At 57.7% G+C, this 18,654-nt stretch overlaps 1 protein-coding gene across 1 annotated transcript in view; it reads left to right on the top strand.

The window, feature by feature from the left end:
* LRP5 (LDL receptor related protein 5) overlaps window positions 1-18,654 on the top strand; it is a 98,650-nt gene that overhangs the window by 50,787 nt on the left and 29,209 nt on the right. Inside the window, exons 6-8 of the mRNA XM_035013447.1 lie at window positions 5,816-6,212; window positions 7,630-7,801; window positions 16,579-16,795. Of these exons, the coding sequence (XP_034869338.1) occupies window positions 5,816-6,212; window positions 7,630-7,801; window positions 16,579-16,795 (786 nt within the window). The remainder of the gene's footprint in view (window positions 1-5,815; window positions 6,213-7,629; window positions 7,802-16,578; window positions 16,796-18,654) is intronic.

Here is an 18,654-nt window from a genome sequence, read left to right on the forward strand (position 1 = left end):
TACACATCACCCAAAATAACAGAAAATAAAAGCCACCTGTAACGTTGCCTCTCAGAGGGGACCGCTGCTAACCTTTGGCTGTTTCTTGCTCCTCTGTCCCCTCTGCTTGCGTTCAGCTCTGGGTTTGCACGATGTCTTCATAGCGCGGCTCCGTCGCGCCCTGACCTCCTCCACTGCTCGGCGGGCATTTCCTCCCCCAGCCCTGCTCCAGAGCCCGGCGCTTTCGCGGGCCCTTCGTTTATTTGATGTTCTCGTGTTGTGGGATATTGACGTTGCCTGCAGGCCCTGTCCTGCGGGTTTGGGTTTTGCAGTGATCGCGAGGCCATGGTGATCCTGGGCAGCCAAGAACCCGCATGCATGTCTAGCAGCTGCTTCGGGCTGGGCTCGCCGAGGGGAAATTGCCGGGTCAGAGGGTCCGAGAGCCACACTGCCGTCCAGGAAGCGCGTGCTGGGCACCGTCCTCTGGGAGGTGGGGGCCTGCTGCAGCCACGCTGAGCGGCCGGCACTTTCCACCTCCAGCACCTTCCTCACGTTACTCATCTCTCCTGTTTGTTGCTGGGGTCTGGGTGGTTTCCTTCTTGACTTCGATGCCGTCCAGTGAACTTAAAAAACGAACAGACTTTATCTTGTACGGCAGTTTTAGGTTTACAGGAAAATCGAGCAGAGGGTCCCGAGAGTTCTTGGGTATCCGCCCTCCCTCCTGACTCGGTTTCTGCTGTGACTAGGATGGGCCGTCTCATGTTGTGAAAGGCACACACGTGCGTGTCAGCCGAGGGGCCGCAAACCTCGCTCGGCCCCTGGGCCACGAGGCTCGAGGCCTGTTTCTGTGGCCTTGCTGCTCAGAATGGTTGGGATGTTTTTGCACGGTTGAAAAAAGAGACTCACAAGAAGAATGTTTTGTGACGTGGGAAAAGGAGAGGAAATGCGAATTTCGGTGTCCCTGCGTGACGTCTGGCTCGCATCCCCCTGCTTCTGCGCCATCTGCTGCAGCTTTCACACTGGGACGCCGAGCTGGCCGCCAGCGACAGCCGGGGTCGTGGCCCGCAGCGCCTGGCGTGCTGACGGCTGGTCCTTTACAGAAGACGTGTGCAGACCCCCGCTGGAGACCAGAAGGAAGACCGAGAATGGTCCCAAGATAGCCGCTGTGGACGTTTGCGTGTGTTTCCTGCCAGGAAAGGAAGCTTTGGTTCATCTGTGGGAGCAGATTTTGTTCCAGGGAGGCTTTTGTTTGTCTTGTGGCTGGGCTCCTGCTGCATTCACAGCATGCTGTTTGCACGAGGCTTCCTTGTAGGCGGCGGTGGGCTCAGCGCTGTCCCAGTGTCCAGAGTGCGTGGTGTCCGTGGGCCAGCTCCATTCCCGTCCATCCCGGTGGCAGCGATGGCCCGGCGTGCTCTGGAGCCCCCCCACCCCTTGGACCTGCCTCTCCTCCCACGGAACGTCTCCTCTCACCTCTGCTCCCCACCTCTTGTGGGTTGCATCGTGTCCCCCAAAAAGACATGTTGAGTCCCCGGAATGTGAATGTGACCTAACGCGGGAACAGGGTGTTTGCAAGGTGTAACCAAGTTAAGATGAGGTCAGACTGGAGTAGGGTGGGCCCTGAATCCAATGACTAGTGACCTTTATAAGAGAGAGATTGAGACAGAGATGCAGGGGAGGAGGCTGTATGAAGACAGAGGCAGAGGTTGGAGCGGTGAAACCACAAGCCAAGGAATATCCAGGGATTGCTGGTAACCACCAGAAGCTGAGGGAGGCAAGGACGTCTCCCCCAGAGCCTTCAGAGGGAGCTTGGGCCTGCCAGCCCCTGGCGTTTTTCCTTCTGGCCTCCAGAACCGTGAAGGAGTCTGTTTCCGCTGTTATGAGCCTCCCCGTTTGTGCTGATGTGTTACGGCAGCCTTTTCCTGCATCTGGCCGGGTCCGTGTGACCCACAGGACGGCACCCTGGGATGGAAGGCAGCTTGGTCCGGAGGGATGTTGGCAGGGAGGGATGGTGTTGAACTTGACATGCCCGTGACATTGGGCCATCCCTCAGGTCGGCTTTTTTGTTTGGAGAACGCCGGCTGCCAGGAAGGCTGTGCCCTGGCCTGTGGTCGGTGCCCTGCACTTGGCCCCGGGACAGGGGCGCTGCCCTTCTTTCCTGCGCGTGTGCGTGCAGCGAGGAAGGGGGAGGTTAGGAGTCCGCCCGAAGGAGGCTCCGGGGACAGGCTGCCCGGCCAGCGAGGGGAAGGTTTCACTTTCCTTGGCAGCACTGTGGGGCAGGCTATTTGTTTAAACAACCCCAAAGAAAACCATTTGGCCAAACTGTTAGTTTCTAAACAATTTACTTCCCTAGTGTTTAAACAAACTCCTACCCAGGATCTGTGTCTGGTCCCAGGGAGGGGGGTGGCCTCTCCTCCTCCTGGCCCCCGCACAGTGCCCTACACCCACCCAGGTGGCCGGAGGCCAGGGCTGCCACTCAGACGTTGCTGCTGACAGCCTTGGAGGTCACCTGTGAGTAGCGGCCTCTGGGAGCGAGCAGCTGGGGGTTCTGTCTCCGCAGCTGCACCCCCCTCCCCGCCACCCCCGCCGCCGGCCGGGTCCTGGACAGAGTGCTCCACCCCCTCTGTGCTTCAGGCAACAGGCTGGGCTGTGACTCTCGCCCGCATGTCCCCGTATTCTAGCAAAGCTCAAATAAAAACGTCAAAGGCTCTGCAGCCCAAGGGGTGTCAGACACTCCCCCTTGGACTCCATTATCACCTACAGATTTATCCTGGCGTTTAATTACTGCCTCAGCCACAGAGACTTAATTCTAAGGGATGCTGATGATGGGGTTCCCTGGTGGTGGGCTGTGCTGGAGGCTTTGTATTGACCTGGTTAATGGAAGGCTGGGGCCGGGGCCACTTCGCCCCTGATGGCTCTGTGCCCCTTGGGGACACTCTGCTGGTATCTGGGACATGGTCATAGCCACATGGTTCTGAGGTTCTTGGAGCAGGAGGCCAGACTCCCCAGTCTCAGCTGGCCCCCTTAGCAGGCCCACCTGTAACCCCAGCTCTCCTTCCTAGTACCCATTCACTGATGGTCTTCCTCCCTAAAGGGCTCTGCCCTGTGACCCCAGGAGCACCGGGGGTGGGGGATCCTGTGTCTGTTTTGTCCACCCCCACCCCCACCCCCAGTTCCTGGCCCAGGGCCTGGTCTAAAGTAGCTGCCTGCAGAGATAACTGGTGGGGTGACCAATCCAGCTGGGCAGCCCGTCAACATTGGGCTTCCTGTGTGTACCATCTTCCGAGATCCAAGTGTTTGTGGGACCTTGTTTTTCCACTTGCTCCTGTGTGCCCTGGATCGGGGAGCTTAACCTCTCTGTGCGTCAGGTTCCTCATCAGTAAAATGGGGCATAATCATACCTCTGGGATTGGTGTGAGGATCACACTATTTTAGGTGATTGTGTCTGGAGGACCATAGCAACAGGGATGGGTGAAACAGGCTCTAAATATGTTCTGTGGGCACCTGGGTGGCTCAGTCGGTTAGGCGTCCGACTCTTGATTTTGGCTCAGGTCATGATCTCAGAGTCGTGGGATTGAGCCTCGAGTCAGGCTCCGCGCTCAGCAGTGACTCTGCTTGGAATTCTCATTCCCTCTCCCACTGCCCCTCCTCCCGCTCATGCTCTCTCTCCCTCTCTCAAATAAATAAATAAAAAGCTTGAAAAAAAATGTGTTTTGGGACAGAGCGTTGGTTTCCCTGGGGACCAGTGTTTTCTCTGGGGAGGAGGTGCTGATTGAAGTCAAGTGCGGTTTGACACACACCTTTCCACCTTGCACAGTGAGCAGCCCCAGCCTCCGCTTGGGAGCCCGGCAGCCTCTTTGGACAGTTCTGTAGACGCCCTCTTAGACAGGGCTCTTCCCGGCCGTGCCCTGGGGGGCTTCCCACATCCCTCCATGGTGGCAGATGAAGCCAGAGCCCTTCATGGAGTCTGGTTTATGGTTCCCTTGATGTCAGAGCTAGACAGAAATTCAGACATCATCAGGTTGGGCTGATTCTTCACTATAAATGGGAAGACCAAAGCCCAGAGAGGGTTAGGGACCTGTCCAAAGTCACATAGGGAATCTGCCCTGTGTTCTCCCTGCTTGTCTTAGGATGTCGGCACCTGCTCTGGGTGTGGCTCTGGGGTCTGCAGAGAACCAAGGCGGCATGTGCCGGAATCCCAATGAACCATTAAGTGTGGAGCCCCTGCAGAGGGGCAGAGTGTGTGTGTGTGTGTGTGTGTGTGTGTGTGTGTGTGTGTGTGGTCAGCCCATCCACTGGGGTAAGGGTGGCAGGAAAGCTTCCTAGAGGAGGAGGAGGAGGTGTGTGACCTGGGCCTTGAAGGACAGGTCAGATGTCAACAGAACATTTTGGGAATGGAACCCAGAGGAAGACAATTTGTTAAAATTAAGAATTCCCCTCCCCTCCTTCCAAGACACCAAATCAGGACCAAATCTGAATTTGGGTGTTGGAGGTTTCCAAAGTAGTCAGGCACTTGGGGTACCTTGTGAGCGCTGCCTGCCTCGGTTTCCCGGCCCTGGGCTCATAAAGCCATCGCTGGCGTGTGTGCGCCCTCTAGGGGAGGAATTGGATTATGAGCTCTGGGCCTTGGAGCAGGACCGTGAGGATCCGGGTCCCCACCCTTACTCGAAATGCTGGGCAGGGGACCCCAGGTGGACTCTGCAAGGCACTGGGCTCTGAGGGCTCTGCCATGGTGGCAAGAAGTTGGCACCGGGTGCAGGAGAGAGTCTGCTGTTTGAGAGCTGTAGCTTGACCAGGCAGCTGGCTGCAGAGGCTGGGCCTGGGGGCCTGAGTTTGATGGATGTGCCCAGCTGGTTCTGTCCCTGTCCCTGTCCTGCGTTGCTGCATAACTTGAGATGAGTCCTTCCCCATTCTGGGCCTTTCCAGTCAGACCAGGCAATTGGCCCCAAAGTTCCAGAAGCAGTCTCTGGACCTAATCTTGGTTCTGTGGGTCCTTGAGACCAGAAGGGGCCAGAATGAATGAGTGGACAAGGACCCAGCTCTGGGGGAGGGATCACATCCTGGCCCCGGCAGCCTCGAGGCGTCCAGGCCAGGGTTGGGGAGCACATGAGGCTCCATGTGCTATTTGCCTGGAAGTTCTGACAAATCGCAGCAGGGAGGGTCCAGGACAGAGTCAAAGTATTAATACTGCTGGGGTGGCAGAGGAAGACTGGGGCACTTGCCCCCTAGGTGCTCACCCTTGTCAGTAAGAAAGCCAGGTGGGAAGGAGTCAGACCATGCGATGATGTGTGCGGCTAGGTGACATGAAGCTGCCTTGGGGGGTGAGCGGGGCAGAGGTAGGGCCTCAGGGAAGAAGTGGCATCTGAGCTGAGCCATGAAGGGTGAGCAAGTAGAAGTGGGGTCCAGTGGGGTTTTGAGAAGTATGTCTTTGACAATGGCAGTCTGGAGCCCAGTGCCTATGTGGGACTTGCATTTGGAACTGGTTTGTGGCCGGGAGAGGGGCTTGCAGGGGGCAAGGGGGACTGAGTGTGAAGCAGCTCTTCCACAGTGGTGGAAGTCAGGTGGCTCTGTGGCTTTCAGCTGGTTGCTTGACCTCTCTGTGCCTATGTGATCTCATCTATAAGATGATGATCCAACTAGTGCTGGCCTCAAAGAGCCCTCACCAGGGTGAGCCAGTGACTGCGTAGGAGGGTCTCAGCCAGTGTTACCTAAAGTCACCGGTTGTCTCGAGGAAGCTCTGACCCCGGGGGCTGGCCGAGCGCCTCCCTGCCATGCCCAGCACAGGCCGGGTCTGCTGTCCTGCTGCAGGCCTCTGACCCCACCGCGTGTACATCCACAGGGGCCGAGGAGGTGCTGCTGCTGGCCCGGCGGACGGACCTGCGGAGGATCTCGCTGGACACGCCGGACTTCACCGACATCGTGCTGCAAGTTGACAACATCCGTCACGCCATCGCCATCGACTACGACCCGCTGGAGGGCTACGTCTACTGGACGGACGACGAGGTGCGGGCCATCCGCAGGGCGTACCTGGACGGGTCAGGGGCACAGACGCTGGTCAACACCGAGATCAATGACCCCGACGGCATTGCGGTCGACTGGGTGGCCCGTAACCTCTATTGGACGGACACGGGCACCGACCGCATCGAGGTGACCCGTCTCAATGGTACCTCCCGCAAGATCCTGGTGTCCGAGGACCTGGACGAGCCCCGGGCCATCGTGCTGCACCCTGTGATGGGGTAAGGCTGGGGGTGGGCGGACCTCCCACCTGGTGGGGGCTGCAAGCCAGACCACCCGGAGGTGAGAGAGACTAGTGGTTCTGGAACTTTCTCCAGCATCAGAATCCCCCAGAGGAGGGCTTGTTAAAACGCGGGTGGCTGGGCCCTCTTCCCAGAGTTTCGATTCAGGAGGTCTGGGTGGGGCCTGAGAACCTGAATTTCTCACAAGCTTCCTGGTGATGCTGCTGCTGGTCCAGGGACCAGACTTTGAGAAGCTCTGACACAGGCTGTCACGTACACGTATACAGGGCCTGGAGAGCTCGGGTGAGTCATTTCTTTCCATGGGCCTCACCCTTCTCACCTGCAAAATGGAATGGTCCACCAGGGTGATTTCTAGACTGATCACGGTACATACTTACTACGTACAGGCCGGGCCTCTTCTAAACGTTACACACGGTGAATCTTTGCCTCCTCCTCTCTCCCCGGGAGGTGGGTGCAGTTGTACAGTAGAGGAAGCTGAAGCCCAGAGAGGTTAAGGGACTTGCCTAAGGTCACACAGCCAGGAGATTGGGATTGGACCCAGCAGTGTGGCTCCCAACTTTCCATTTTAGGATTCTGTGAAAACAGCTTGTCAGTCGACGTAGGAGCCTTTCTGAGAGCCTCCACAGCTCAGCGGAGGGTAGGAGCGCCCTCCCTGGGGGCTCACGACCAACAGCGGGAAACTGGGAGGAGGAAGGAGGAACAGTTGGAGCTCTTGGCAGGTGGAGCCGGGGCTGCAGGGGAAGCCTCCGGCCCTCCATGCAGGGTGTGGGCGGTGTCCTGGAGACAGCCTGGATGGGGAGCTGGGAGGACAGGAGGGAGACCTGGGAGCTGTGCCTCGTGGGGACCAGCAGAGATGCGGCAACAGTGACCGTGGTCACTGCAGGGGCTGCCATCCACGGTGCACCCCTGGGGTGTTAGGTGCTTGTCTCATTTCCCCGCGGCTGAGGCTCGGAACCTGCGGTGACCCATTCGTGGTGCCTGCTGGGAGAGCTGGGCCTCTTGGCCTGTCTGCCCGTGGAGCCTGCGCTTTGCACACGGGAGCCCTTCGGCTGCTTGGAGAAGGTTCCCCTCCACCTCGGCCTCCTCTCTGGCGCTCGGCCCCTCCAGCCCACGGGCCTCTCAGCGGGGCATCTGCTGTCTGCCCACCTGCAGGATGGGAGGGGAGGCCCACCAGCCCCCTTCAAGTCCCAGGACCCCATGTCGTGAAGCCCGCACTGTGGGCACCCCCATTTCCCGTGGAGCCCCTGGTCCTGCGTGGGGGGCTTGGTGCTCACCTGTGCAGTGAGCTGGCGATGCCTGAGCACCTCCCGCCGGATGGGGAGGGCGTTGTCCTCAGCCCTGGGGGGTGCAGCAGGGACGAGACAGACAGCGTCAAGGACATGTGCTTCTTCTCCAGCCTCATGTACTGGACAGACTGGGGGGAAAACCCCAAAATCGAGTGCGCCAACCTGGATGGGCAGGAGCGGCACATCCTGGTGAACACGTCCCTCGGTTGGCCCAACGGCTTGGCCCTGGACCTGCAGGAGGGAAAGCTGTACTGGGGAGACGCCAAGACGGACAAAATTGAGGTGAGTCATCCCCACCGGTGGGCGTTGGTTCCTGGAGCTGTTTAATACAGGTTGTGCTGCCTGCCACAGTCCGGCAGGCCTGGAGCCCTGAGTTTTAGGCAGAAGCCGGGCCTGGTCGCCCTGGAGCCCATCACGTGTACCAGGCAGGCATCGGACGGATGCCTATGCTCTGTGTTTTTTTTTTTTTAAGATTTTATTTATTTTTTTAGAGAGAGAACACGTGTGCGGTGCATGTGCGAGCAGGGTGGTGGCAGGAGAGTCAGAGGGAGAGGGAGAGAGAGAATCCCAAGCAGGCTCCACACTGAGCACAGAGCCCGACCTGGGGCTCGATCTCACGATGCTGAGATCATGACCTGAGCCAAAATCAAGTCAGACGCTTAAGCGACTGAGCCACCCAGGCGCCCTTGTGCTATGCTATTTGGACAAAGAGGATCCTTGAAAAAATAGTTTATTATGATACATTTCTGGGCCCTTAAGGAGATGTGTGGCCGAGTAAATGCCGTCATAGGATATATCGTGGTTGTGTAAGATGCTGTCATGGGGAAGCTGGGCGAAGGGCACACGGGAGCTCCTTGAGTGACTTCTTGTGTGTCTTAAACTATTTCAAAATACAAAATCTTTGTTTTTAAATTTATTTGAGAGAGAGGGGAAGAGAGAGCATGCGCAGGGGTGGGGGATGGGGTGGAGGGAGGGGGAGGGGAGAGAGAGAATCCCAAGCAGACTTCCTGCTGAGCACAGAGGCTGATGCGGGGCTTGATCTCATGACCCTGAGATCATGACCTGAGCCAAAATCAAGAGTCGGCCGCTTAATCAACCGAGCCACCCAGGCGTCCCTCAGAATACAAAATCTTAATGAAAAATCCCATGCTAAAGGGAGTTTCTCTGGAGCCTCTGAGCCTGAAGCCAAGACCCTTGTTTCCAGCGGGGTCTGCTGAGGAGGCTTCGTCTCCATGGACCCCACCCACCCCTGGGAGCGGGCTGGGGAGCTGGGGATGTGTGTGTCTAGCTGACACTGCTGGACACGGAACGGGCATGGCTCCAGGTACTCCCACAGCAGGGTGCTGGGGTCGTCGACTGTGGTAAAACACACATGATCTACAATGGCCATTTTTACAATTAAAGTGTGCCTTTCAGCGGCCCCTCATACATTCACAGTGCTGAACCACAGCAACCATCACCACTACCTAGTTCCAGAATATTTTCATCACCCAGGACCCCCTGCCCATTAAGCAGCCAGTCCCGGTCTCCCCTCCCAGCTCCCGGCACCTGCGGATCTCCTGTCTGTCCCTGTGGGGTTGGCTGTTCCGGGACATTCCACGTGACTGCAGTCATGTGGTACGCGGCCTTTCATGCCTGGCTGCTTCGCTCAGCATGATGTTTTCGGGATTCATCCACACGGTGGCACCTGTCTGTTTCATTTTTATGGCAGAGTAACATTGGTTGTATGGATGGACCACACATCATCCACCCGTCTGTTGATGGACATTCGGGTTGTTTCCCCCTTTTGGCTGCTGAGCAACTCTGTGAAGGGCACCGTGTGCAAGTTTGTTTGGGCGCCTGTTGTTCATTCTCTTGGGTACATACCAAGGAGCGGAATTGCTGGGTCATGTAGGAATTTTATGTGTGATTTACTGAGGAACCGTCAGACTGGTCCACGGCCTGCGCTGTTCCGCACGCTCTCGCAAGAGCGTACGTGTGTTCTGCTCTCAGCACAGCCTCAGCCACTGTAGCGTTCTGTGTCCTTTATCATGATTGTAGCCATCCTGGTGGGTGCGCTGTGGTGTCTCCTGGGTTTGATTTGCATTTTCCTGATGATGGGTGATGCTAAGCACCTTTCGTGTGTTTGTCCCACAAGAGTATTTGGAGGTATGTGGCATGGTCCCCATGTGTGGATGAGAAACTGAGGTCCAGGGGGACGGTACCTTGCTCAAGGTCGTGTGGCAAGTGGGTGGTTTTTTGGTTTTCCACCTTTAGAATCAATTCACAGACAAAGCCCTAAGACAGTGTCAGGCTTCCCGACAGAATCTAAATGTTATCCTCTGTGGTAATCGCTAAGTAGAAGGGACAGAAGTTTGGAGGTGGGAGGCTGGGGAGAGGTAGGAGCACAGTTCTAAGGGTAACCAATGGAGGGACTGAAGACAGTCTGTCACGGTAGCGTGAGGGTGAGGGAGGGCCCGGAGTAAGGGAACGCGCACCACAAACCAGGAATGTGCACCGCAAGCATGTAACCTGTTTGGAGCTAATCACCAGAAAGTGTGAAGAGAGGGGCTACAGAATTAGAAGGATTTGGGAATCTTTGATCAAGCAGACTTGGGAAATGTAGGCACGTAGGTGTTCTCCAACTTCATGATCGAGGGTCCCTTTCTTTCTCCACCATGGCTCTGGTGGCACACACTTTGGGAATGCCGACTCCCATCAGAGACTGTCGCAGCCGCCTCCCACACATCGGGGGCTGACTCTGGCTGTGGGTTTTGTGCCGGACGCCCCCTCCGCCCCTGCTCCGGGGTGGGGGCTGCTGACGTGCATAGGTGTGGAGACCATCCTCCGTATAAACTCAGCATGTCTTCTTCCCCCGGTGGGAGACGCCCCAGGCGAGTCATAGGTGCCTTCGAGTCGTGCTGGTGTCTCAGGCTCTCGCATTCTTTTCAGTGGGGAATACCCCAGACACAGGGGTGAACATCTTGGAGGTGGTCCGAGTGTGCTAGGGGCCTTGCCTCCACGTTCCTGCTGTGGCCTCTTGACCCTCGCTCGGGGGTCCCGGGTTTGCCGCCAAGCACCTGGTGAGGGCCGGCTATGTTCCAGGTGCCCGGGGCCACCTTGGTACATCTGCCCAACAGCTGTTCCTCTGGTACACCCCTCAGGACCAAGCTTTGGATTGGGCCACCAGCTTAGTGCAGAAGCCCCTGCTGGAGGTCACAGAGGATTCTGAGGGCTTCTGGGGGAACTGCTGAGGGCCAGGGGCTGTGTTTACTTTCCGGTTTCCAGGTGGGAGGGATGGTCAGGGGAGGTATAAACCAGGCTAGGGAAGCAACAGGACATGCTTCTAGCAGTGGTAATGTTTCCCAGAAATTATGCCCGGTGACAACGGAACGGCCAGGCCAGATGCTAAGGAGCCCGAGCGCTGGCCTCGGGCCTGCCTCACGCAGTTGCCTTTGACGGGGAGAACGGATTCCGTGCGGCCTGGTTGTGCGCGTGGCCTGGCTCTGAACGCAGAGGGAAGGCGCTGGAAGAAAGGAACTTTAGACGGTGATAAACTGGCTGCCCCTTTGAAGAGGTAATCGGGCTCCTGTGTTCCACCCACCAGGTCCCTGAGAAGGACTTTATAGGGCAGCTGCGGCTAATCCCTTGATGAACTGGGAGGAGAACAAAGGTCTGGAAAGGCTGGACTGATGAAACAGGGATTCATCTGGATGGCATTAGCGACACGTAGATGCGACTTACGGACCAGGCTGAGTCGCGGGCAAGTCTGGGCTGCCCTGCAGGTGGGCCTCCTGCTGGCCTTGTCTGTGACAGCTGTCCTGGACATCAGGCTCGGACCAGCCCCTGGGGCAGCCCCTCAGCTGGCCAGCTAGCTGCTGTCGTGACAGCTGGGGGTCGCGGGGTGGCTCGCGGTGGGGGTGGGCTCAGGCTGGTCCTTCCAGGCTCACTCTGGGAGGCGCCCCCGACTGCCCCAACACCCGCAGGCTAGAGCCCCGTGGGATGGGTGGGGGCTGAAGTCCATGGACACAGCCCCCAGTTCCCCTCTGTGTCCCCATAGCTGCCTCTGCTGCATTTTCTACCCTCCTGGGCAAGGAATTGCCTGGGACGCCTCCTTACCTGTCTTCCTGGGTCTAGAGCCCTTGGGTTGGAGGCTCCTGCCCCATCAGTACCCTTAGTTCTTGTATCCAGCCCTTCCCATGACCCCAGCTGCGCCCTCAGGACCAGGCCTCCAGCGTTCCTATGGCCCACCATTTGCTTGTGCATTTTTCTCCCTCCCTCTCCCTCCCTGCCCTGCTGGGCTCCCCACCCTGAGAGCACCTCCCCTCCTCCTCTGACCTGCTGCGGGTCTTAGGTCTCATGTCACAAGGGTCAGCCAGATTCATAAAAGCAACTAGGACTCCCTTCTCCCTCAGCTGTCTCTAACCAGTGGCTGCCGGGGCCCTGCACTTCTCTCTCTGCTCTGGGCAGACGCCAGGCCCTTTCTGCCTCTGTCCCTGCTGCTTGGCAGACACCAGGCTCGTGACAGCCCAGCATGGGCACCCCCCCCCCGGCAGCTCCTTCCGTCCCGAGTACCCTCCAAGCCCACGTGCCCAGCTGCCCCCGGCTCCCCCCTCGGAAGCCCAGAGTTACCTCCTGCCACATGCCATGGTCTCATGCATGCGGACGACTCGCCTTTTGCAAAGTGCTGACATCCCCTTTCCCACCTGATGTCGCCTCTCCCGCTGGAAGCCGCAACCCCTTCGAAACCAGTCGGTGCTCGTGCTCTGGCTCAGCTGCCGGGTCATCGGCGTCATTATCGTCCCCACCTCACTTGTTTGTGCGTGGGCCTTGTCTCCCCAAGCAGACGGGAGCTCTTTCCGGTCCGGCTTGCGTCGGGGTCTCCGTGCTGACGGTGGGTGGGGACTCAGGACACACCGGGTCTGTATTGAGGTGTCCGCTCCCACGCCCCTCCACTGTTCCCTCCCACACTCCCTCTGTGGCTCTCACTTGGCCCTTTCCCACGGTTGCTCAGCGGGTCCCTGAACAGAGCCCTCACGTCCCCCCAGCCCCCTCCATACCCCTCGGTGAGCACCTGTTCATTCCACGGCATCCATGGACACTGCCTCGTGCTGGAAGAGCAGCGAGGGGCAGACCGTGCCCTGATGGGGCGGGTGTTCTAGAGGGGAGATAGACATGGGGGGTAACAGGATAGGTGCAGTGCGTCGGAGGTGGTCGGTGCTCTAGAGGGCCACTGAGGAGAGGGGATGGGGCGCGGGGGTGGGGTGACATCCTGGCTCCCCGGACGGCGCATCGGCTGCTTTTCTAACCGTGTCTGTTCAGAAGCCCCTGCCTTCGCTGACTTATTTGTGCAGCTTCTGTTGCTTTCTGTTCTGGTGCCCTTAGCAGCACTGACGGGCAAAGCACTTAAATAGTCGGGCACACGCTCCGGACGCGTGTCCATGGAGGGTGGCTTTAGCCATTACTGAATCGAAGCAGGGACTGGTCTTGCCCCTTTGGAGGCTTGAGTTGCCTTTGTGAAGCTTCGTCCTTGGCTGTTTCCCTCAGCTGCTTGGACTTGAGGATGGAACAAACAGAGGTCTTGCAGGCCAACCCAGGCGCTTCAGCCCGTCTCTGCCACAGGAGGTGTCACCTGCGTGTGGCTCGCCCTGGACTTGCTGCTCCGGATCATCTGGGCTCTCTGAGGCCCCCTGTTCTCCCATCCCGGCCAGGACGGTGATACCTGCCATCCCGGGTCAGCTCTCCACGCACCCAGTGGGGCAGGCTGGCGGGCAGGCTGAGGATAAGTCCCAGAGGTCACACCTATATCTGTCTCCCTGCTCCTGACACGTACTGGGTCGGTGGAGGGGACTTCCGGTCCAACCAGAATAAATACTCAGCACAAGAGAGCTGGTTGCAAGGCCTGGTGGCCGTGTGTCCCCCGGGGAAGAAGTTAGAGCATGGGGCTTCTGGGCAGCTGAGCCATGAGTATGTGCACGCAAGTGTGTGTTTAAGATCTTTTTTTATTACCTGGAACGAAATAACCAGGGCAGTTTTAATTTGGGGGGTTATGTCTGACTGTGATAATTATTCCATCAGAAAACAGAAGTCTTTTCCCTTGAAACGTGTGCTTTCAAAGGGTTGGTCTTGGGCTCCTATCTCTCGTCATGGTGACTTTCTGGGGCCCACCATTTTGTGGGTCCTCCCCGCAGACCCCCATGGGTGCTGCCCCTCAGAGCGCAGCTGGGATCTGCGCGTGTCTGCTCCGCTTGTCCCCCCTCTCTGCTGCCCCCTCCCCTATCCCAGACCCGGGCACGGAGCGCAGAGTTGGCCCAGCGCAGGAGGACGGAAGCCAAAGGTCAGAGAGAGCAAGGCTGGCCCCAGGCACCTTTGGCATCTGGCATGATCATTTTTGACAACTCCTCGGAGAGACGTCCAGTTTCCTTTCCTGAAAATCAAGGGTGCAGGCGCTCAATTCTAGAGCAGGGGTGAGAATCTACAGCCCGTGGGCCTGATTGCCTGTTTGTACCACTTCCAAACAGAGACTGGTTTTTACACTTTTAAATGATAGCGGAAAAAAAATTGAAAGAAAAATAATATTCCATGACGTGTGAAAATGACACCAAATTCAAATTTCAGCGTCTACAAAGTTATTTTTGTTCCTTGCACAAACGATGTTCTGTAGGCGCACAGCCTCGCTCACTCACTCACGCTCTCTGTGGTTGCTCTTGCATTACCAAGACCATATGGCCGCAAAGCTGGAAATGTTTATGATCCTCTGCAGGAAAAGTTTGCCAGCCCCTGACCTGGAAAATCTGTCTCCCATACTCTCCCCTGACTCCCAACATTCTTGGGTTGCAAATTCGATTCCATTATTCCTGAATCCTGTTTGGACGCATTACCCTCGCAGGAGTCCGGTGGACCCGTGCCCTGTGTCTCGTCTCCTTACCCTCGGCTCCTCTCTAGGAAAGCTGGGATGTTGAAATGTGTGTTGCTCCCTGTAGACAGGCCCCACGGGTGCTCCAGGCCTGGGGAAAGGCCCGGTCCAGTAGTTACTTTTATGGATGGGCTGGATTTGCTCACTGTGTGCAGAAAGCTGCCACAGAAAACCACTTTGGGCTCATGTATTTTTCTCAAGTGTTAGAGTCTTGATGGAGAGCCTGCGAGGTGCTTCTTGGGTTCTCTGATTAGTGTGGGAGGTGATCGGGGTGAGGGAGCGGCTTCTGGAGGGGGATGGGATCCTGCGTTCGAGGTCGGGGCGGGAGGGGGCAGAGGCGGAGAGAGAGAGAGAGAAAGAGGAAGGGCTGCCAGCCTTGTTGGCCCCATGTCCTCCGTGGGCTCGTTTTCATTGTTCTTGAGCCAGGAAAAAGGTACTTCCTTGCCTCAGTTCAATAGAATGTGTATTTATTTATGTCTGGAGTTCAGTTATTAAAGAAAACTGAGAAAATATGGAAATACCTAAGGAAGAGGAAAATCTCTTACAGAGGCGGTATTGACATGTTGGTGCATTGAAGCTGAGTCTTTTTTTCTAGATGTGGATGATTTTCTTTGTAGTTTCAATGTAGTGCGTGTGCGGACCCTGGTGCGGCCCCCGTTATCCCGAGCTGAGGAGGGAGCAAGGGTCCCCAGGGCCTCGCTTGAGCCCTGCCCCTGACGGGATGTGTTCCTGGAGATGCTCTTTCTCCTCTCCCAACCTCACCTCCTGGGCCATGAGCCCAGGATGAGACCCCTCCCAGGGGCAAGTTTTGTGCAGAGCGTTCTCTGAGGGCCGGCGCCCAAACCGTTTGGAAGAGTTAGTCCATTACCTGCCATTTACTGCTAACCAGCGGGGCCAGGAGTGGTGCCCAGGGATGAGGACAGAAATCGGTGCAACCCGAGCTCCTTCCTCCAGGTGAGGTTGGCAGCTCCCCAGCTCTCGGTACAAGGGCACCCCCCAACCCCACGTTCTCACCTGGGCAGCGCGTTGGAACGCCCCACGGGGAGCTGCTTCCAGGATCCATACCTGGGCCGCAGCCTCCCACTTCTGCCTGAATTGCCTCAGATTGGGGGTCCCGGCGTTGTTCTGTCTTTGGTTAAGTTGCCTGGATGACGTCAGCTGCTCCCCTCAGTTACAGGTGGAGAAATAGGTCCACGGGGCGCAGGGGCTCCTCCCGGCGACCTGGCTGTTTTGTCCTGTGCTGTCCGACAGCAGACGACCCAAGTCTCTTCTGTTCCGCCTGAATTCGATCTGTCTTCCGTTCTCACCGCCTGCAAAACAGAGAGTTTGTCGCTTTTCTGCGGAGCTGGAAGTGTCATCTGGCTGCAGGAGGTCTGTTGGGACTTGTCATGTCTCTTTCATCCTGGCCTGAGAGCCGGAGAATCTTGATGTTGTGTTTTATCGAGTCTGCCTTTCGACAGAAGCTGCTACAGGATCATCTGTCATCGGAATCGTGGGCGTTTTTATGTCTGACAGCAATTTTCTCCTTTGTGGCTTTTGTGGTTAATGCTTTTAATCAGCACCGATTCTTCAAGAAAAAGCTAGCTTTTGTATCTCAGAGTAAATGGCCTCGTGGGGGGGCGGGGGCGGAAGATGTCTGAGAGTTACGGGCTCAGACTTAGGGCCAGCAGTGCCCTCAGAGTTCATCGGGGCCCGACCAAGCAAGGCATCAGTCCAGAGACCGGTGCGACGTCTTGCCCAGGGCCCACGGCGTCTTAGTAATCCAGCCTCTGGAAACTCAAGTCTGCGTCAGGCGTGTGAGTTGACGCTTGCTGGTGCTGTGTGCTGGCAGATGTTGCTATCAGAGCCCGCCCCTGGTCTGAGACGCACACCTCGGTGCTGCAGGCAGATCAGCCACAGGAAGGGAGAGGACAGCCGTCCGCCTCGCCTGGCCCTTTCAGCACAGTGTCCGCACCCAGGTACGGGGGGCTGCGGGGAGAGCCCTGAGCCAGCCCCACCACTGAAAAGGTCATTCGTCCAGCTCTGCCAGGGAGCCACGGCACCTGGCTTCGTATCACGGCCTCGCGGGGTGCAGACAGAGCTGAGCATCCCAGGCGTTGACCTTGGCTCATTTCCGGCAGCTCAGGCCCGAGGCCGATTCATACCTGTGTCTGCCATCCTGCAGGTGATCAACGTCGACGGGACAAAGAGGCGGACGCTCCTGGAGGACAAGCTCCCACACATTTTCGGGTTCACGCTGCTGGGGGACTTCATCTACTGGACCGACTGGCAACGGCGCAGCATCGAGCGCGTGCACAAGGTCAAGGCCAGCCGGGACGTCATCATCGACCAGCTGCCCGACCTGATGGGGCTCAAGGCCGTGAACGTGGCCAAGGTTGTCGGTGAGTCTGTTCAGTGTCCAGCCGCCGGCGGGCCAAGCCTGCTGGCGCCAGGAAGAAGCAGGGGGCTCGTGGCTGCCCTTCAGTCCCCGGGCGCGTACCCTGGGGAGGGGCAGGACAGGATATGGTGAGATCTGGTGAAGGACAGGTGGGACACTGTGCTGAAAGGGCCAGGCGAGGCAGACGGCTGTCCTCTCCCTTCCTGTGGCTGATCTGCCTGCAGTACCGAGGTGTGGGTCTCAGACCAGGGGCGGGCTCTGATACCAGGCTCTGGCTAAGCGCCTCAGCACCCAGAGCAACCCCATACACTGATGACCGTATTGCCCCATTTGCACTGGGAGGAAGGAAGGACGCACGGCCGCGTTGCTGATGTGGCTGAGCTTGGGACTCACTCCAGGTCTGCCCCCACCTCCTCACTGGGGTGGGCTGTGATCGTTGTCCAGCGTGGCCGGGCTGGACCTTCAAATACATACTTTTTTTTTTTAAGCTTTTATTTATTTGTTTGAGAGAGAGACAGCATGAGGGGAGGAAGGGGCAGAGGATGAGGGAGAAGGACAGGCATATCCCCTGCCAAGCACAGAGCCTTATGTGGGGCTTGATCCTAAGACCCCGAGCTGAAGTCAGATCCTTAACTGACTGAGCCACCCAGGCGCCCCAAACACACACCTTTTATCTGAAAGCCAGGATCTGCAAAAAGCTCACTTAACATGATTTGTCTCTTTATGAAAAGGATTCCAAATGCGGGTCGTTAGGCTACACGGGAGAGAGTAGCGTCCAGGTGTGGTGGGGGCGGGGCTGTGGGCTCCATGTGGGCTGGGGCTCTGTTCCCAGTGGGGGCCTCTGCACCTACTACAGCACCTCACATCGGAGGTGCTCAACAGAACTTTGCTGGATGAATGAATGGATGGATGAATGGGCAGAGAGGATCCGGTGCTTGCCCTCAGGTAGCTCCCGGTCTCTCCGTCTAGTGGCTGAGACACTCCTTCGCGCTACGCCAGGCAGTGGCTAAACCTGGGGTGATGCTAGGGATGCCTGGCTTTAACACACGTGGGAGGTCACTTGAGCTTGGAATTTAGGGGGCAGGTGGGGGCCAGTTTGGCCAGGCAGAGGGGCAGCTGTGCAAAGGCCTGGAGGTGAGGCCGTGGGGCGGGGGGGCCTGAGAGCAACTGGGCCTTCTGTGTCCCTGGGATGGGTCTTACCGCCCAGCCACCTGGGTTCCTGACGAAGAGGGATGGGACCGATAAGCTTCGTTTCCCAGTCGCCTTTTAGAACACGCTGAATGTCTACTGTGGATGGTGAGGCCCGTCTGTGAGTGATGGTTTAAGAAAACAAAAAACCCAACAGTTCCTAAAAAAGATGTGTCTGTCAGGTGTGCTTTCAGGTTGAGAAATTGGGTTCATCTCTCTCATCTCAGGACTTCCTGAGAGAGCTGGGGAACAGGGTTCTTTTTTTAGCTGAAATACTTAACACTACATTAAAGTCACTTTTAACAGCGCCTCGGGAGGTAAGGGAGATTAACAGGCTGGCCACCAATAAATGAGCACCCTGAGTACTCTGCTTTAATGCAGAAGAGACCCCCTTGGCGGTCCTGGGCGAGTCTGGGTTTGCGAGGCGTTGGATCCTGGGAGGTGCCACCGGGCGGTCGGTCCCGTCAGCAGGCCTGGAGTCCGGGCCCGGGGTGTGTGTGTGAGACTTGTCCCATCACGGCCCATTCATACAGCCGTGCCACTTCCTGCCTTTGTCACCTTCGCCAGCCTCCCTGGGCTTCACTTTCTGCGACTGGCGAACAGCGGTGGGGACGGCTCCCGCCCCCAGGCTGCTGGGCGGACGGACTGAGTTTCTAGGCACTGGGTCACCCCGGG

Source organism: Mirounga leonina, unplaced genomic scaffold (genome assembly GCF_011800145.1).
Source record: "Mirounga leonina isolate KUSES-001 unplaced genomic scaffold, KU_Mleo_1.0 Mir_166, whole genome shotgun sequence".
Classification (NCBI taxonomy): Eukaryota; Metazoa; Chordata; class Mammalia; order Carnivora; family Phocidae; genus Mirounga; species Mirounga leonina.